Source organism: Anguilla rostrata, chromosome 8 (assembly GCF_018555375.3).
Source record: "Anguilla rostrata isolate EN2019 chromosome 8, ASM1855537v3, whole genome shotgun sequence".
NCBI classification, from domain to species: Eukaryota; Metazoa; Chordata; class Actinopteri; order Anguilliformes; family Anguillidae; genus Anguilla; species Anguilla rostrata.
Window position 1 is genome coordinate 49489487 of NC_057940.1, and position 21627 is coordinate 49511113.

General features: G+C 46.5%; 1 protein-coding gene across 2 annotated transcripts in view; it reads right to left on the reverse strand.

Annotated features, from left to right (window-relative positions):
• Positions 1 to 208: 208 nt before the first annotated feature.
• LOC135260244 (atrial natriuretic peptide receptor 1-like) overlaps positions 209 to 21627 on the reverse strand; it is a 28205-nt gene continuing 6786 nt past the window's right edge. For both annotated transcript variants that reach the window (XM_064345483.1, XM_064345484.1), the window contains exons 3-5: positions 5945 to 6132; positions 4031 to 4144; positions 209 to 382 (exon numbers count right to left, since the gene is read on the reverse strand). In XM_064345483.1, coding sequence (XP_064201553.1) covers positions 236 to 382; positions 4031 to 4144; positions 5945 to 6132 — 449 coding nt within the window. In that variant the 3' untranslated portion in view covers positions 209 to 235. The remainder of the gene's footprint in view (positions 383 to 4030; positions 4145 to 5944; positions 6133 to 21627) is intronic.

Below are 21627 nucleotides of genomic sequence, written 5' to 3' on the forward strand. Positions count from 1 at the left end.
CACTCACTCACTCACTCACTCACAACCACTCACTCACTCACTCGCTCATTCACTCACTCCACTCACTCACTCATTCACTCACTCACGACCACTCACTCACTCACTTACTCACTACTCACTCACTCACTCACTCCCTCACTCGCTAGCTCACTCACTTACAAACACCCATTCACTCACTCACTCACTCACTCAGTCACTCACTCACACACCCACTCACTCACTCATACTTACTCATTCACTCACCATGGTAGGTGCGGTTCCACATCCTCTTGGTGATGTCCTTCCCTGGGGGTACCCCGCCCCCACTTAGTGCGAGGGTTTCATTCAGGGCCTGGGCGTACAGCATCACCCCATCGTAGAAGCCCCCCGAGATCAAGTTCATCTGGGGAAAGAAAGGGGGAGGAGCAAAATCCACCTGTGACCTCACTTAAAGTTCATTGATTACATGTTTTGCTTTCAAGTGGTGCGATATTGAATCTGCTGGCCAATCAGGCACTAGCATTCTGCTCTCTTCGGACTGTGATCAGCATACGATAGCCTCCACTGCTCCCTTAGCCACTCTACCAAATTAGCTTCCACAGATTGCATCAGACTTCAGGGTCCATGTCTGCGGAAGTGTGCATTTGGCCGCACCAGGAACACATACAGCTGCACGTAAATAAGTACACATGATTCAGGACAGCACGTCCAGAAACTAGGTTACACAACCGTACAATACCCAGGGTTTCTGAAAGGGTTCTGTGGCTTGTGTTCAAAGGGGAACCCACAAATAGTTTGTGGAACCCTCTGAGGTAAGTGTGAAAAGTGTGAAAGCTGCCAGATTGGACTTCTTTGCCTAACAAAGAACACTCATGCTAGACGGGGTTCCTCTATGGGGACACAGAGGAGCCTTTTGGATCCCTTTTTCAAAAAATATTTTTATGTCAAAATGTGAATTGCTGTATACAATAATTCACATTTCGGCATTTAATTATTAAGGTGTCATGAGGTGATTAGCTCAGTCACCAATAAAAAAGCTGCATTAAAGGTGGAGGTGACAGGTGTTTTTTGTGGTTTTTTGTTAGCAGACACACACAGAGTGAGCAGTAATGGCTCTGGCTTGTAACAACCATATATGGGCGGGGGGGAGGGGGTCTTGATTTGCTGTGTGGAGAGTGAGGTTGTTATAGAAACTGCAGGCGTACTTCGGCCCAATGATGCTTGTGGACTTCTCCCAGTGGTCCAGCTCACCCCAGCAACAATTTCCGAGCGCCAGAGATACGGGGAGAAAAAATCAGAAAGAGAGAGAAGGAAGCGATAGAGAGAGAGAGCTGGGAAGATAGAAATATAGAAAGAGAGAGATAACTAGATTTCCAGCTACTTATATCTACAAAAACAGCCAAACAGATAAAGAATGTAGACGCAGATATTGCAGGTACAGGAACAGACAGACGAGCGGACCTGACGCACGGTCGTTCTGTGACAGGACGGGCAAGATAAAGGGGTGATGGGTGTTGGCGTGAAACAGACGGAGACGCGTGCAAGTTTGATCACGAATCCCGAGGAGACCACACTTATCCCCACAAGTCATTATTAGCCAGCCACACCCTTTCCCTCGCTCCTGGCCCTTCTCTGCCTGTGCAGCTCGAATCATCTCTATTGTAAATCCAATCAATGTCTACTTCTCCTCTTTATTGGAACTCTAATCAATGTCTACTTCTCCTCTTTATTGGAACTCTAATCAATGTCAGCTTCTCATCTCATTTGGAACTCTAATCAATGTCAACTTCTGATCTCTGTTGGAGCTCTGATCGATGGTCGATGTTCGCTTCTCATCTCAATTGGAACTCTAATCGATGTCAACTTCTCATCTCAATTGGAACTCTAATCGATGTCAACTTCTCATCTCTGTTGGAGCTCTGATCAATGATCAATGTCCACTTCTCATCTCTGTCGGGGCTCTGATCGATGGTCGATGTTCGCTTCTCATCTCTGCTGGAGCTCTGATTAATGTCTACTTCTGCCTGCACCACATCTTGTTTGTTGCATCAGAGAGCCTGGCTCTTGAGTGCAGCCTGGCAACAATCTTGCTGGAATTTCCCTTTTGTTTTTGTGCCATAAATTGTTGACAGGAAGATTTAAGCGTATTTCCAAGCAGGAAGTTGTACTTAATGCTTAATGCTGTTTCTATGGAATTTTTCATAGAGCAAGGTTCTGAACTAGCTGATTGCAAATGATTGGCTCATCAGCAAGACACTGACACCCAGAAGGTCGTGGAACACAGACAAAAAAATTATTCTATATCTTGCGCAGATGCAAGATACTTGTCCGTAACAACCAAAGCAGAAAGATTAATCTTGTTCTTTGGACAGGTTTACACTGAGCACCGCAATAGTAAGACAGAGGAGACAAACTGTCCACGATCGTATTTAATCACAGCGTTCAAGCCTTGTGTTTTCTGTCAGCATACACCGCTGCAAACTTATTTCCTAGTTATAATTAGTCTCGTAGGGCAGTTCACAGAAGTCTTATCAGACCCCCAAAAGGAAAACAGACTGTTTACTGCCCTGACAGGGAGTCAGCAGGGTGTGATAGAGAGACAGCGCTCAGTTGCAAAACTTCCTACTGGATCAGCATCACGTGAACCTTCGGTTCTCCATAATACTCTGTAATAATGTTTTGTAATGTTGGAAAGCCGACCTCATGCAGAACAAGTTGTTGTCTTTGGTGGGGTGCTGACTCAGGAACTTGAGAGCAGTGGGTCAGCGCCCAGCCAGGTACAAAGGTTAACCCGGTGTGAAATGCTTACGGAGATAATGCGAGCGGGATCATTAATCTGCAGAGTTTTGTCACGATTGTGTCTTTATTTGACTCGTCAACACAGTCTCCTATGCGTATGCATACAGCCATTCAACTCCACACACACTTTTGCACCATTGTATATTGTAATTATTGACATACTGTTGAATACATTCCATTCATTTTAACCTGGCATTCCCCTTTGACTCTTACCACTGCACACCTAGCAGTTTTAAGGTCCTAGCATACACATAGAACTCAGGGTATCTGCACCCCGTAGTCACTTGCCTATACACTAGTGTCGTTGCAGGATACACACAATTGTATTTATGCAGGCTACACAAGCCAGAGGCACGTCCACATCTGCAAAGATAGCGATCCGCATTGAGCCACACTACTGGCAAAAAGGAGTCTCCTGCTTCTGCGTACAGCTATTAGCACAGAGGAAAGAAAAACCATTAAAACATTATTTTTGGAGTCAAATAATTGAGATAATATTTAATTACTCCCATTCCAGAAGCACCGGGTAAGACTACAGGCTCTTTCTTCGCCACTCAGATACTTCCGCTGTTTGGTTTATCTGAAGGGTTTCTTACGGTCTCATTCAACCGTCTTTGCACAGATGATATATAGGTAATTGCACTTTTTATGTTCACTTCCTGTGCTCAGTGGAAAAAAAATAAAAACTGTACCGCCTAACACCATGTAGCATTCGGCCCACCAGAGAAGCGGTTTTGTCTCCGCTGGACAGCGGGTCAGCTACGAGCAGCACACTGAAAAAGCGGTGGCTGCGTTTTACTTTCTTTTCTTTGTCTTTGTTATTTTAGCTTTCTGTTTTAGTTCATGGTTTTTGCCCGGAATCCATGAGGGGGAAGTATGAAGACGTTAGTGTATCTTATTTTGAGTTTGTGTGGGTACGCTCTCTCTCTCTCTCTCTCTCTCTCTCTCTCCATGCGGCAACCATGGAAAGGTGGCATTAGAGGCAAGTTATGCAGATCACTGGAGTTGGGGGAATGTGATAATTGACTCATGTATCACATGATTTTTTTTACCTCCCAGCGCAAACGTGACAATTGTTTCTTTTCTTTCCACCTGTCGACGGTGTACTGTCAGCTTGACCAAGAGACATTTGCCAATCCTTTTGAGCTTTTCGCTCGTTTGACGCAAAAACCTTTCAAAATAAAGTTAATCTAAGTGTCGAGAGCGGCCCCGTTCCCTTCCGTCCGCAACCCCCCCGCCTCCTCCCACTCACCAGCGAGTCCTCCACCGTGAAGTTGAAGAGCTCTTTTGCGTCGGCCTTCAGGTCCGAAACAAACCCCTTGTACTCGGGGTTCTGTGGCTCCCTGTAGGTCACTATCTTCACGCTCTGCGCAGATCCAGTGGACAGACGGACAGAGAGACAGACACGTGGATCACGCCACCGAATACGGCAATATAAATGTACACACCTTAGCAATACGTTGCAAACACACGGACTTTCTGAACATATAACAATAAGTGTATTGCTGAGGCCAGCTGGCGTGCTTGTGGCTGCATGGAAATGTACAACCAACACAAAACAGAAAGCGAAACAAATCAATCAATCAAGAGATTTATTACAATGTGTTAATCAACAGGTGCCACATGTAAGGACAGCCCAAATTGTATCGCTACTGTTGGAACTCAGGTTATGAAACTCTCAAATAGTCATAAATTCAGAAGTTGCAAAGTTAACTGTAGTCATCACTACAACAGATTCATGATAAGGAAGGCATGACCGAGGGTCAGTTATTTTGGGCCTGATTTAACACAACCAATGCGGTTGGCAAAACAAATCCAATCTTTGTGTGTTCACCTGCTAAAGGTCTTAGTAAATCAGGCCCTTAATGTATAGAACATGTGTTACGGCCTTTGACTTTTCAGAATCTGAATCACGCTGTCTAAAAATGAGATGTCATGGAATATGTGAAAGCACATGCACAAACACACACACACACTCTCAACACGCATGGACATACACACACAGACTCTCAACACGCATGGACACGCACACACACACACACAAACTCTGAACACACACACACACACTCAACACACATGGACATACACACACACTCTCAACATGCATGGACACGCACACACACACACACTCTGAACACACACACACACACACACACTCAACACACATGGGCATACACACACACTCTCAACATGCATGGACACGCACACACACACACACGAACTCTGAACACACACACACACACACACACACTCAACACAGAGGGACACACACACACACACATATTCAACACACATGGACATTCACACACACACACACACTCATGCACATGGGCACACACACAAACACACTCTCTCAACACACAATCATAGACACACATATCATCTGAGAGATTTTCTGAAGTCCAGACGTGTGTTCAAGTTTGCAGCGAACAGTCAATGTTGAACAATTTTAAATGAACGTTCTATTTAATTTGCCACCAATGCATTTTTAATAAATGCGACTGAACAGAGGGTCATTTTCCAGTGGCTTCTGTGATGTTAGACATAACATACATCATACAAGTGCACAAGCATTGTCATGTAGCCCAACTAGACCAGTGAAGAGATCTGCAGAATAGCGTGATGTGCCGAGGAAGTCACCCCTCGATGAGATGATTTTACTTTTCGCTCAAATTTCAGAGTGAAACGGGCAACCTTTGTTCTCTCGGCATCTTTCCTGTCAGCAGTCATTTTGGTTCGCAGCGCACTACCCTTTCAGACCCTTTCAGACTGTTAGGTAGCGTCAGCTAATGCTCGCGGCGAACGGAAAAAAGTTTGAAAATATGAAGTTTATCTAACGCTCATCGTCTTGAACACACGTCAGATCATTCTCTCTTTTGTAGACACACACACACACACACACCCACACACACACACACACAACACATGCACACACACAATCATACACACACATTATCTGAGAGCTTCTCTGAATATCCAGATCATCCTCTCTTTTATAGACACACACACACACACACAAACACACACACACACACACACACACACACTTCCAGGGCAATGTTCATCCATGCGTTATATTTTCCTGTTTTATTTACTGCTCGTAAGCTTGTATCTGAAGTTTCCGATGTTTTCGAGCCGAAGCGGCCGAACCATCGACCCCTCTCACCCGAAAGGCTTCCTTGGCGATGGAGTCATTGGCGTCCCCCTTGGCCCAGGGGCGGGGCAGCTGGGTGACCAGGCTGCGTCCGAACACGTCGATGTAGAAGAAGACGTACTCCTCCTGCGGCAGGCCCTCCTTCCGGAAGTGCACCATCAGGTCCCGAAACGTGTCCCACGCACAGCACACGTACACCACTGCAAGGAACGGGGTGGGGTGGGGGGGGGGGGGAGAGGGTTAAAATGGGGAGAAACCACCCCTCTCAACCGTCCCGCCCTGCCACCAGCCCCCCTGAAAATCACACCATTACATTTTTCAGGTGTGGACCCCAGGAAGAGAAGCTGATTGCCACGGCATCAGCCAATGGGGATCCTTTAAATAAACAAATAAACATTACAGGTGCTTAGCAGGCACTCTTATCCAGGGCAACTGACAAAGCTTACGAATCGTTCAGGCAATACGGCTCTCAAGGCTGTGCTGTACGGTGAATACATTCACGGCTGCGTGGGTGTGGCTAGACACAACGTGAAGCAGAGTGCCTGCAACCCCCGATAACCGGGACTGTATTCACCATACAGCATGGCCTCCGGTGCAGTATTGCCTTTTATAAAATGGTTACACTGTATAGAACCGACTGACAATGTAATATTATTTCTTTTGTGATATTATTTTCTAAGTAACGGTTTACAAACAGACTGTTCGGACTACTGTTACAGTTTTTTACAATTGCTTTGACTCCTTTTGCACAGCAGAATTTCAATGTACAAAACTCAAAATGCAAAGTGCCAAACTGCCTTTCAAAATTCATTTTCTAAGACAGTACATCCTATGCTGACATACAAAGTGTAAAACTGTTAACGCAAAGTGCTAAACTGACTTGCAGAATTCTTACGTTAAGACACTACATCCTATGCTGACATACAAAGTGCAAACTGTTAATAAGTGCCAAACTCGTATAAATCTGTAAAAAAATTGTAATACATAAAATTTTCAATCAAGGTAGAACCTGGTCTCAGCCAATCAGCGTCCAGGACATAAACAACCCGTTCTGTGGTATTACAGTTTTTTACGATTGCTTTGACTCATTTTGCACAACATAGTTTCAATGTGCAAAACTCTTAACACAGAATGCTATACTGCTCATTTTGGGTTCAAAATGTAATATAGCATGCAAAATAAAAATACCAGTGTCAAATCAGAGAATATTATATGCAAAAGTTTATCACAGCACCAGAACATTAGATATTTCAAATAATGAAGTTAAATCATTGCTGCATTTTCAATATACAACAGTCATCATCAAATAATGCTGCCAAACACAAAATCTTTCTGATCAAAAAAGAGTTGGAAAGTGTTCTTTGGTCTTTGGTACAATACTCATCTTGGGCTCAAAATCATATATAGCATGCACAATATAAACAACTGAACCAAATTAGATTGTATTTCATGCTAAAGTTTATCATAGTGTCAGAACAGTGGATGTGTTCATCGTTGAAGTTTAAAAAAAACAGTTATAGTAACAACAAACTTTACTGTAAAGTAAAAAAAAAAAGGTTTTTTGGTGCTTAAGCAGCGTTTTGCCTCTCCGCTGCATTTGGCCACAGAATTTCGTCGACGTCGCATCTGATGTCTTCGTTGGCAAGACAGCGCTGGTAAAATCTTTTAGAGTGCCTTATCCACCCCTGACACTGCTGGGCTGTAATGTCATCGCATGCCTCATCCATGGCCTGAAGGAGCGTTGCCTGCTCATATGGACGCCTATCGTATGCCTTCCACCTCCAGGCCGAGGTGGAACTCCTTGGTGGGGTTCAGAAAGGGGGAGTAAGGTGGACACTGCTCATCTGCCTCCTTGGCCACGACCGTGATCCCGTCCACGACCACGACCACGACCCTGTGCACAACCATGACCCCGTCCACGACCCTGTCCTTCTTTACCAACCTCAACCTCACCGACCTGCTCCATGTTGTCAGAAACTGCCATTTCTAAGCAGCCTTTTATGTAGTGGTGATGAGCTTATCAATTGTGTTGCAATGCTACTCACCTGGGCAAGGTTGTTGGAAGTACTGAGACATGACTACAAACACCTGTTGAATTGATTTAGTGATTTGCATTTGTAGTAATACGCATTTGAACATTGTTATAATATTAGGTGGCTGTATTCTGAGAACGGAGCATATGATTTAGAGTTTGGCACTTTGTATTGACAGTTTTGCACTTTGTATGTCAGCATAGGATGTAGTGTCTAAAGGTAAGAATTCTGCAAGTCAGTTTGGTACTTTGCTTTTTGAGTTTTGTACGTTGAAATTCTGCTGTGCGAAATGAGTCAAAGCAATCGTAAAAAACTGTAATATAAACAGTTGTAGAACCTGCAACCTCCGCAGGGGCGTGCACAGACATTCCGAGGGGCTGGGGCTCAAGCCAAGAAAAAGCCCTCCCGCCCTCAATGTCGGCACACTACATCACTACCACTGTGGCAATTTAATAACAGTAATCATTACTGTAACAATAACAGCAGCAACAACACAACAACAACAACAATAATAATAATAATAATAATAATAATAATAATAATAATAATAATATTTATTTATTTCCCAAAGGGGAATTTCAGCCAAGAAGGACAAAGGGGCAGTGGCTCGGCCCCTGTAGCCAGCCCCCCACCGTCTCTGAGCCTACATTGTACTACCCAGCCACCCCATAAGCACTTTATGTGCCTCGCCAATGGGGTGGTCATGTAGTATAGGGGTCAGGTAACTGAATTTGTTTAGTTACAGGCTGCAAGTCCTACAACTGTTTAAATAAACAGAGTTTTAAAATAGTACTATGAATAATGCTATGAAAGATTCTTAATACGTTAAAAACTGAAGTCGTGTGTGGCTATCTCATAGGTTATTAAAAAAGACTCTAATAAGAGTACTGTAATTTGAGTTTATTGGTAAACACTGTAAAATGTGTATTCAAACAAAAAGAATGGAGCAGAATTGTACTCTGTGCGGATGGAGGTGAGGTCAAAATCAGGGAAACTGTGAGGTAACTACCGTGACTTGTCCTTGGCTACCCACAAGGGAATTATGAAATGGTTAGCGCACAGCTGGACACAAATTCTTTTAAAACAATTAAAGCGGTGGGAAGAATCCCTATTGTGCTGCAGCATAAGAACTATAGCTGAGAGCTGACGTCAATCAAATCTGATCTCTATGAGAACATAAAAAGGGCTCGAAGAAAAAAGTATCGAAAGTATGACCAGAAGGAATGAGTTGGGGTAGTTCATAAAATCCGCTGAACTGTGCTCTGTGTTCTGTAATTGCCGGGAAAACCTGCCGCTCGTTGCTTCCCAATATGTGCTTCCCCCTCCCAGTGGGCTCGGGTTTTCAGTTAACAATCTGTCAAAAGTTGCCGCATTTATGCGATCAAAAAGCATTAGTCAGCCGGAACTTGGCTAACGACCACACGGATCTGTGATCGCACCGCCTGCGTTCCTGTCCACTGCTAGTCAGCGGGCCCGGATCGCCCGCCAACGGCACGCGAAACACTTCCAAAATAACGATCTCCGCGAAGCGGCGGCTGCATCTGCCGACCTCGGTATTAACCGTTGGTATGAACGCCGGACCAGTCAGGGCGGTTATGAGGAATTGACGAAAGCTTTTCTTTCAGTTTTAACGAGGAAGATGACTTATCCATGTGTCATCTAATTAATTAGCGGCGCACATAAATTAGTACAATCCCTCGATGTGAGTGACTCGCTGTTCATGTCCCGTTCCTTTGTTGATTCTTAAAAAGGAAGACAAAGACGTCGGCATATTCATACTGAAGTTCCTCGTTGTGAATACGTGGCTTGGTCTCAGGCCTCAGGTAACTGTAATTTCACGGTAAAAATGTCCGATGATAATTCCGCTCTAATGGAGTACCACACTTGTGAGTCCCATTGGGACCATATGTACTCTGCAAGTGTTGATTTAACATTAAATATTTTACTGTGTATGAATAATACACAAGTTTGATATTGGTAACCTATAGGAAAATAGCGTGCGATATAGCCAAAATGATGGACAGCAACACACTAACTAGCTAACTAACTAACGGGGCTCATTCCAGACATATCCAGGCAAGCCAGGTTTATATCTGTCAGAGAACATCAGCTAATTAACCTTTTCCGGCACAGACCCGGATTCAAAGAACTGATCTGCTGAACTGCGGGCGCTCCCAACGCAGAAAAACCGGAAGGTGAGAAGGTCAGTCGGCAGCGCTGATAGGGTTACCGCTACAGTTCTTTACGAAGCGGCAGTTGGCCACAGATTTAAAGCTGTCGTTAGAGAGCGATACACCGACCACACACCCGCGCTTCTGGAGTTCATGAAGTAAACTCGCTGGCTTTCGAAATGTCACCGCTCCAGGGCACACTTAGGACAAAGACTGGGCGCCCACATCGAGGTGCCAGACGAGCGATAACCGGCGAGCCAGTTCAGCATCTCGTCCAACGTGGGGGGGGAAGAAAACGGAAAAAAAAATAAACCCAGCGTCTTCTTTAACAACGAGGCCTGTGCAACAGAGGCGAGGGGGGAGTCTCTCTCTCTCTTCAGGGATCAAGGAGCCCGTTTCCTTCCTGTTTTCAGGTTTCATGAATAAGTCATGCAGGGGGGCTGAGAGGCTGAGGGGCTGACCTCCTGTGGTTTCGGAGGCTCCGTTTCGAGCGGGCCCAGTCGAGTTCAGGCGCCTAATCAAGAATAAAGGGCTGGCCTTGCCTGGGTCGGGCCCAGTGCGCCTAAGGGGGGAGGGAAAGTCCAATTCCAATCACACGAACAGCATCCAGATCCATGGCTCGTTTGCATATAATTGCAGTTGCATAATTGCCCCCCTGATTGGACTGCTGAGGAACAGAAGGTGAATGAGGACTGATGGTGGGTTTCCCGCATAAAACGGTCCGTATGAGATTTTGTATTTCGTACTGCGAGGTTTTGAGCGTGTGTTTAGCCTGTTAGGATATTTTGCCCTTATTCGTGGAGTCAAATGCAGGATGATGAAGAACACGCTGACAAAGTTTCCTCAGAGAATTTGTTGTTTAATTCAATGTGCAAGGGAGAGACAGACCCAGCACATTCGGGCGCTGAGAGAATCTCTGCCCATGGTGTCTAGATATACAGTTTGCAGTCATACATATCAAAAGGTTGAGTTAAGTGGCGGACCGGAGACAAATGGTCTTGTCCCTTCCTGGGGACCCTCGCAGCCATTTAGCATAGGAATGTGACATCCTTGCCGCAGACACTAGAGGTGTTATACGGAGTGCTTAGCCTTAACCTAAATTTTTTTCTTTTCTTTTTTTTTTTTATAAATCTGGTTCCCCAAAGTGGGGCTGAACACTTTCAGTTCCCACCCTAATTTGAAATGCCAAAATGAGGCATTTCCGCAAAATCAGCCATCAAATTCCAATGCCGATTCGAGAGAGTGCGGACGGCCGCAGTTCTCCTCCTAAACACTTGGTGTCGCCGGTCTACTTCTTTTCACAGTGCAGACTGCAGCTGAGCTCGCACAGAGTGGAGTCAGAGGAAGACCTTTTATGTGCGGCTTTAATATGTAGTCCGTGGGTGTCGGATTGACTGACGGGGGTGCCGCTAGTGTTGAGATGTGAAGCCCTAACTGACTGAACCCTCCCACACTCTGGGTAACACAGTCACCAATTGTGCATGGCCCAGTACTCCCATCGGCCTCAGTCAGCATTGGTACAGTCCGGATTCCTATCGGCCTCAGTCCGCATTGGTACAGTCCGGATTCGCTCCGCATCCACAGAAGGGACGATGCTTAGGCATTTTCAACTTAACTTGCCTTACCTGCATTAAAGTGGCAAGGGCACCATTTACGTATTACATGTAGAAAGGATTTTACTGGACTTAAGGTTTTTGTTACGTAAATGACACTCAGATAACCCCGCCCACTGAAAACCTGCCCTTTTGCCAAAGGGGAAAGCAAGCCAATTTTGGCACAGGCTTATATATGCTTCTTTTTGCAAGAGCAATATTTCTCAGCCGTCTGTGAACGCAAAAAAGTATTAAAACAACACGTCAGCAAAGAGTTCACAGATTTCAGTTTCCTGAACCTTCAAGCTACAAGAACCATGCAACATCTAATCTAGCCTGTTCTCCGAAACAGACCCCAGTAAACCAAGATCAAAAATAAAAAACCAAAAGACTGCTGAATATTCAAAAAAGCCAGGGCTGAAAATGCCAAAATGCTAGGTGAGCCGTAAGACAGAAACGTCAGATCCTACTCGCACCAAACAATGCACAACACCAGGTTCAGGTGCAAAGGGCAGCAGATAGATATCCACTCCAAAATGGCCACCACAGGAGATGTTACTGGCTGATATTAAGCCCCCCGAGAACTACGTTCTTCCTCCTGACTCTGACTGACTAGCGAAAGGAAAGTCGTCTGCATTTTTAAGTTGTTCTATTAGGGAAGGGATGGTCCAGAGAGAAGGGGAAAACATGCCTGCGCTGATTTGGTGAGGTGTGCAGTGTGGTGGTGGTTGCAGATGTGGACTCCCTAATTTGAAGACTAGCAATTTTATGTATTAAAGCGGCCTTATGTTGTTGGAAGCAGGCCTAAGCACTATGATATTATTATCAAAAGATTTCTTATGGTCTTTATAATGAGACCAAACATGAATATGTTTGGAGGTGATGTAGCTCAGCTAAAACAAAAATATCGAAGTTTACTTGATATCTTTAGACAAACATTGGTTAAATCCCACCAGTTGCAATCTTCACCATCAGACAAAGTATTTTCCATGCAACAAAACCAAATAGCACCGCCTTGGTTTCCGCCTGAAACTGTAATTGCTCCAAAACATGTACACTTCAGTTAGCAGGCCTCAGCAACCATTTATCTGTACAGACATTACGATTTTCAATCAGTGATTTCAATTAAATGTCCCAGGTTTGCATTCAAACTCAAAAGGGGATATGGATCCTTGTGCAACATGTCTGGGTCTGTGACCCCCAGTATCATGTCCTGTGTCTCTTCCGGGAGGTAATAAAGTCATAAAACTTTCCAAGAAGAGAAAGCTCTCCAGGACACCCCAGGTCTGTACAGTTGACTTAACTGCCCCAATTCCAGTCACGTTTGTCTAGAGGAAAGCGGGGAGAGTGGCAGAGAGAAAACAAACACATTCCTATGGTCACACAAATGATAGTGTCTGTTTCTCAAGGTCTGTTTCCCGAAAACTAGATATCTAACATCTTTGTTGCGCTCAGACGAGATTCTCTCTCTCAGACGAGATTCCGTAATGAGATCCGGAAGGAATGCCGGGATAGAGGGATTCCGGAATGGGGAGGACTGGACGGCATTCTGACTCCGAGGTCAGCGCTGCCTCTTGGCAGTTTGATTAGAAGTTTTCCACATAAAATGTTTGTGATTAATGGATGCGGGGCACCAGCAGGGCACTATTCATTTTATATGTCATTTCTCTCTTGCAATCCTACATTTCCCACTGGGCAGCAAGTAAAAGAGGTTGGGGGAACTCAAAAAGGGAAAATTCTGAACACAATCTGGAGAATCTATGGAAGCGCAGCAAAACCCGGGTGCAGTGTAGCGTGCTGGTCAGGTATCTGGGCTTGTAACCAGAAGGTTGCATGTTGGATTCCCTGGTATGACACTGCCATTGTCTACTTGACCAACTGTATAACCAAACACTAAGCAACAAAGCAAAAGTTGTGTCTGCTAAATACCTGCAATGTGGAGGTAATTAGAATTTAGTGGTGTTTTTTGTTGTTGTTTTTGTTGGACCCATTAATGAGAGCCATGAAACAAATTCCCTGATTCTTCAGTGGAGGAAGAATAACACGAAGTAATTATCTATAAAAATGATTAATTGTTCATTTTGAAGACATTTTAAAAGCATAGCTGAGCAGCACGGAGAAGTTGTGCTTAAACCTGCTTCCTCCGAAAATCTACGGGCGATTTACGTTGCGGCAACATTTACGACTGGGCCTGATCCGTTAAGAGGGGACCTTGGTCCCGAGCTGCTGGGGATGGTACAGTGGGGAAAACCAGGAGGAGGCTGGGGGGTCAAGGGTCAAGGGTGAGAGGTCAGGTCTGCCAGCATTGGTTCCCGCGCACCGCCGGTCTCTCCCGGCCCCGCGCGACAGACGGACGCGTCGTCTGTCCCAGGGCTCGCGTGCGCGCAGCAGCGGAAAAGATCGGCCGAGCGATTCTGGGCGGCTTATCTCCGGGGCTGCCTTTGGAATTAAATTAATGTCGTAAATCACATGGCGTGGGCAGGCCTCCCTGCCCCTGTCCCGGCTGCAGTGCTCCAGCGTCCCCCCCAGCCCCCCCCCCCCCCCCCCGTCTGCGTCTCAGCTCGGTGCAATCAGACGTGCAGAAGCATCTTGTTTTTCCCCAGCGCCTAACAAACCATCCGCCGCCATTCCCGCCGCGACACCTTCTCTCTTTCCGCAGCACGAAAGCGCCGCGGCTCGCCGGCTCCACCGCTCTCTCTCTCTCTCCCATGGCAACGCCCGCCCCCTGCCCCGCCATCCCTTCTGCGCTGCCGGTGATTTGCCTCCGAGGGTAATTAAGTGGGGATCTGAATTCCTTCCAGATGCTGATCGAGACGACTGCAGCTATGAGGAATCAGCCGAGAAAAAAAACTCAAAGTATGAGCCTGCCCTTTTGGAGCAGGGAAGTAAAACGCTAATGCTGTTTTATTTCTTCATTTCGTTTTTTTTATTTTGTGCGGGGAAGGGGGGGGGGGTGGTTACGTACATATGCACATTTTGTGTGGCGCTTGGAGTGGTAGGTTCTCGATTTCTTGGTTTTGTTCGATGGGGCAGCTTCCTTTTTTTTGGGATTACCTCCACGCGCCCCGACGACAAAGCTGATCTCGAGCCGGTCGGCCCTCTGACGCCAGGCGAAGGCCTATTCGGTCCAAACGCGTGGTGTGGTTCCCGCGCCATAAAGCACTTTAGGAGCACTGTACCAGGGCCACTCAACCCCACGACCAGTGGGCCACAGTGTCTGCTGGTATTTCCTCCAACCACACACTAGACCACCCGATTTCACCGATGAGCTCACTTCCTGAACCGAGGAGGTAAAATAATTTGTGGAATCTGGTGGTGCGGTGCCTGGCAGGAGCCGATATCCACAGACACCGCCGCACTGCACCGTGTGCGGACTGGTTTTTTTTTTCGCTTTTTGATTTGTCATGCGGTGTACCCAGCACCAGCGCAGATTACTGGATGTGCATGTTATTGCTTGTCTACAGCTGCATCGCCCCCCCAACACCCACACCTCCAGCTCTGATTCAGCAGGGTTACTGAACGACCCCGCAGACAGGAGACCCCAACACCCACACTTGCAGCTCTGATTCAGCAGGGTTACTGAACGACCCCGCAGACAGGAGAGACCTGCAGCGCCAGGCCTCCACAGCGGTGTGTGCGGCGTAAATGTGGTCTCCATAGTGACGTGCGGGACTAACCCAACGCCGCCACCACCAACACCCCACCACCATTACCAGCTGGACTACCTGGAAGCATACAAACACACACACACACACACGTGCGCAAAAACATGTCCCATTATGCCAAGGGTTTCAGTACACACAGGCACACACACGCACACACGCACACACACGCACACACAGGCACACACACGCACACACACGCACACACACACAAAAATCTCCTTGTAGACATGACCCATTGTGCCAAGGATTGTGCTCTCACAAGATTGCATTCAAGTTTGGGGGGGGAGAGGCTGGGGTGGTGGGGGCGGTGGGTGTGTTTATGAGTGGTCAATGTAATGCATCTTTCAAGACGGGTTCTTAAATATTTTAGCCTGACGGAGGGTACGGCATTCCTCCCTGCGCCACATGTATGTGATCTTTAGCTAAGAGCAACACTGGAAACTGCTGACACACTGCGTCACTCTGGCCACGGGAGTCACAGAGGCGCCGATTCCTCCCCCATCTTTCTTTCCTGCTGTTCAGGAGGCATATTTATTTATTGGATTCCAGGATTTAGGGGGTTTATTAAAAAACACAGTTCCCCTGTGCGAGCGAGTCCCCAAGAAGAGGTCACTGAATGTACCAGGAGGAAGCTCCGCAGGCAAGCACCTTCCTCCTCACCGGGGCTGTTGGGAAATGAAGTCTACAGGGCGGAGGATCATTTCCCAGCATGCATTCTGGTCAAAAGTTTTTGCTGCTTGACTTTTTTAAAAAAATGTTGATTTTCCCCTCTGTTGGGTTTCCCCCTTGTTTGGATTAACAGACGGGGGCATGCCCGATTTGGACAGAGTCCACAGAGGGGGAGGCTTGCGGACTTCATTTCCCAGCATGCAGTCTGATTAAATGATTGTGCCGCTTGACTTATTTTATTGCCTGTTGTGTTTGCCTCTCATTTGGATGAATGGGCAAGGGCAAAGGAGAGAGGGAAGGCAGTAACCATGACCGCCTCCGTGACCTTCACTTATTCTCCTCCCCCAAACCCCTCCCTCATCTTCTCTTCAGTTCATTCGCTCCAGTCTCCCTTGTTCTGCAAGGCATTATGTCATCTTTTATTTGTGCTTTATAGAGTCTGTACTTTACAGAGCCTCCATCTGTTTCCAAAGGCCTGCCCTCAGCCCACTGGCAGTAAGACTCAAGCTCTTCTCCAGATGAGATAAACCAATATGGCGAACACAGTATTTGGCTGTCTCGATTAGTGATGTGTAACCAAAGATTTCTCATGCCAAGCCACACCAACTGGTGCTGGCTGACAGACGGACTTGGATACTCTGCTGAAGCGGGCTGTCATTGCACTAATTTTGCTTGTAAATGAAAAAAACTTGTTTGGTTTGGATCTGTGCCACCTGGTAACTGACTCATTATTCTTCAGGATTGAAAATTATATTTAGGGATATCTAATGGGGGTGTTTTGCAATTACATGATATCATCAATTATGGTTGGATTCTTGGTCTATCAGAAAATAGGAGAAATTAGGATATTGTTTTATGTATGGCCTCTGAATTAGATGAATGAGTTGTAAACTATGCATTTTAGCCGCATTTGGCAACACATAATCAGCAGGTTTGTAATCAGACCATCAGTCAAACCAAATCTGGACCATTCACAGCATGCAAAGCACATCTCTTGAAGAAATAAAACTTAAATTTCCAAAACTTACCGGATGAGACCAAAGATTATAATAAATGGCAGAATGATAAAAATTGGAGGGGATTACATCACTCAGTAAAGGAAGGACTCAACTGACTATGTTGGCCATGTCTCATCCTTCACTAGTGACTCCTACTGGTCAACCAGTGCCCAAGCAGCCTGCTTACAAAAGCTGGGCACCAGTCGGCTTCCACCAGTCCACTTCAGTGTTAATTAATCCAAAACTAATAGTGGCATGCAACCATTTGCTGAAATGATCCGTTTCCGGAGTTCCTTTCCAGCTCGGTGCAAGCAGGATGCTCACTTCTGCAATCACGCGTGGCCTCTCAAATCTGCAGCTCCCTTTTATTTGTTATGAATGACACTTTCTTAATGAATGACTATTTTCTTAAATTTGCCCGCGTCATCTTTGGTGCTAATTGTCACCATGGTAACGGACTCTTGTTTCCCCTCCCCAGCAGTGCTTACTAGAGCAAGTCCCAGTCCGTGAAACCTTCCCCATCTGCAGGATGGATATTGACAAATGGCAGAATAATAGGGAGGCCTGGCGCTGAGGTCTGTTGCAGACAGCCCTCCTTTTGTTCTAGCAGTCAGAGCCTATTCACTCAGAAACAGCGAAACGACTGAAATAATCACCGCTTGCTTTCATTCCTCGGCCGGGTTAACCTCGAACGCAGAAATCCTCTTTCATTTATTTCACTCAGAATTATTTCGCGTTGGAAATGGTCGTGACGCGTGAGCTATGTTTCCCATGTTCACGCTAAGGACGCGGGGGAGGTCTTTGGGACCGAATCTAAACAAAACAAACCGTAATCTCAACGGTTGGTTTCGGCCTGACGACGTTCTCATCATTTTCCACTCTGCACACTCCAGCTTTCCCAGCACACGGAACATAAAAACCTACAAACAGCCGCTAGAGTGTCTCTACAATGGTGCCAACACACAAGGGAATGCCCTAAAGCAAAGTTCAAGCCCCAGTCATTCCCACCCCCCCACAAGATTTTTTTGTTTTCTTTTCTTTTGCTGCCCACCCCCATCTGATAGCCTCAGCCTGCAAACTCAGTCGCAAAACCGACGGCCCAGAGATATGAAAGATTGATGAACAACTTGTAACGACAGATCCTGTGCAGTTACAAAAAAAATTCTAGAAAATTCTAGAATGGAATTCCAGATGAGCTACGTTCTACAGGAAATAATAATGGAATCTGATAGGGCAGGCATCCCTGGTAAGGAAACAAGCATCAGGACCCCTACCACATCCGTTTTCAGCTCAAGCAATTTCCACTTTTCAATTGTCTGGAAATCCAAAGTGCAATCCACTCGTGCAATATAAAGTGTACCAAACTGCATTGTTTGTATATTGTTGGTATATTGTCTGTATATATTATATCTATTATATTTTTTACTCTCATTACATTACATTACATTACATTTACTTGGCAGACGCTTTTATCCAAAGCGACGTACAAAAAGTGCATTTCATGGTCATAGACAACTGCTGAACACAGGTTCAGTAAGGTACAATGCTTATTTACAATACTGCACTCTCCTTGCTATTGCACTATCCCCTTTGCTGCTGAAACACTGCAAATTTCCCCGCTGTTGGACTTATAAAGGATTATCTTATCTTATCTTATCTTATCTTATCTTAAATAACCAGGGCATCTTGACCGGTCTCATTCCAGCAGATGTACTGAAAGCTACTCACTGTAAAGCAGGCACCTTTCTCACCGACCATTATCCTTCCGGGGTACAGCAATTCTTTTTTGTCCTTTGAAAGGGACACGAGTCTCGGGTCTTAATATCAAGAACCTACAGAGTCTCAAGAGGATAAAAGAGGATCTCTGAGCTGGATCACCGAAATAAATGGGGGGGGGGGGGGGGTGACACTGCATGAGGTTCAGTAGTGAGGCTTAGTGTTGCTTATTGGGGGGAGTAGGACATTGACTGAAATGTACGTTTCATTTCGAGGAGTAACACTGTGTTCTGATTTGTCACCGGCCTATCGATTGCGGACCTCAAACATACACACACGCGTGTACGCACGCACGGACACACACACACACGCAAATACACAGACACGCGTTTCCCACGGCACATATTGCTTGTAACTTCATATCTCAAGCGAGGAGCAGTTCGTTTGCATCTTTGTCGTATTTACTTAAGACGAGGGCTCCAGATTTAAATGACGATGAGATGGAAGTCTCATCGGGCATCCCACAATGCAAGGCTCCATCCGGCTTTTAATGTTTTATTTGTTTTGTTTTCTTTTGTTTTGCTGCAGCTGTAATACCACCCACCCACCACCCCCCACCCCCGCCACAAACACACACACACACACACACACACACACACACACACACAAACACCCACAAACACACACACACAACCAACACACACACACACACACACACACACACACACACACACACACACACACACACACACACACAACACACACACACACACACACACACAACACACACACCACACACACACAGGCCGATCCAGTCAGTCAGCGAAAGACCGCACATGATCAACAACCAGCACGCACCGTCACACCGCCCGCGCTTCGGAGAGTGTCCGAAGCGGAAGCTGAAGGACGCGAACCCTCCCCCAGCGGAAGCCACTGCATCCCACTCTTACACATCACCGGAACGGCACACACAACACAGCTGGCTCCTCTGTGCACTCTCAATAGAGCGCGAATGAGGCTACTGGAGAGTGCCTGTAGATGCCTGGCGAAGGGGACTGGAACCACAGGGGTAGTCACTGACTAATCTGCGTTCGTGGGGCGACATAGCTCAGGAGATAAGACCGGTTGTCTGGCTGTCGGAGGGTTGCCGGTTCGATCCCCTGCCCTGGGCATGTCGAAGTGTCCCTGAGCAAGACACCGAACCCCTAATTTCTCCCAATGAGCTGATTGGTACCTTGCATGGCAGCCTTTCACCATTAGTGTGTAAGTGTATGTGTGTGAATGGGTGAATGAGAGGCATTAATTGTAAAGCGCTTTGGATAAAACCGCTATATAAATGCAGTCCATTTACCATTTAATGCCCTTCCCACATCTTTGAACAGCACAGTGAAAGACTGAAGGTGCAAGGTCACTGCCCTGTAGGTAAGGTCTCACTCCCCTGTAGGTAAGGTCTTACTCCCCTGTAGGTAAGGTCTTACTTCCCTGTAGGTAAGGTTGTACCCCCCTGTAGGTAAGGTCTTACTTCCCTGTAGGTAAGGTTGTACCCCCCTGTAGCTAAGCTCTCACTCCACGGTAGGTAAACTCTTACTCCCCTGTAGGTAAGGTCTCACTCCACGATAAGTAAACTCTTACTCCCCTGTAGGTAAGGTCTCACTCTCCGGTAGCTAAGGTCTTACTCCCCTGTAGGTAAGGTCTCACTCCCCGGTAGGTAAGGTCTCACTCCCCGGTAGGTAAGGTCTCACTCCAGTGGTAACTCTTACTCCCTGTAGTAAGGTCTCCTTCGGTAGCAGGCTTACTCCTGTAGGTAAGGTCTTACTCCCCAGTGGGTAAGCTCTTACTCCCCTGTAGGTAAGGCCTTACTTCCTGTAGGTAAGATCTTACTCCCCTGTAGATAAGGTCTCACTCCCTGTTAGATGAGGTCTCACTTCCCTGTAGGTAAGTGAAAAGCAGAGTTGGGTGAGGGGGCTGTTTTCCTCATTATTTCTGTGGGAAGAGGGTTTGGGCAGGGGGTCACCTGCCAGCACCATCCACAAACAAACAAAACGCACACACACACATACACACACTATTGCCAAGCTATGTCCCCAACCCCCTGCACTCTTAGAAACACTCAGTTTCTGTTCCAGTATCACATGAGCCAAAGTGAGAGGACTTGGCATAACACCACCCCCCACCCCCCCACCCTGTCTTTCCAACAGCTACTTTCTTCAGCTACGGCGATTCATCTCCCTTTAACACTCCCACAGAGCGAACACATCGCCAAGGCACCCATACATCACACACATGCACACACGCAAATGCACACACACACAAACACACACGCACATGAACATACACCCATACACACATGTACACAAACACACACACCCACACACACACACACACACAAACACACACATAGACACACGGACACATGCACACACACAAACACACACGCACACGAATGCACACCCATACACACATGCACACAAACAGACACATGTGCACACACGCACACAAACACATACAAACACACACACACACACACACACACACACACACACAAAGATACCTCCACAACCATCCCTGCCCTTTATGTGCAATTCTCAGCCTCTCACCGTCTCCGCAGTCGCCCCCCTGCCCCATAACTGTCTCTTCTGTCTCCCCCATTTCCCGACTTCTCTACATCTCAGTCTCTCCCTCTTTCCTCTCTCTCCCTCCCTTTCCCAGTATTTACAGTGAGGCATTGCAGGTGTAAGCAACTTAGCTCCGCGGATGAGCTCAGCCAGCGATACGTCAACGCAGCTAATTTTAAAAATGGGTACTAAATGATTCTAGAACTTGGGCCGTTTGCCAGACTTTTGCCTCGCTG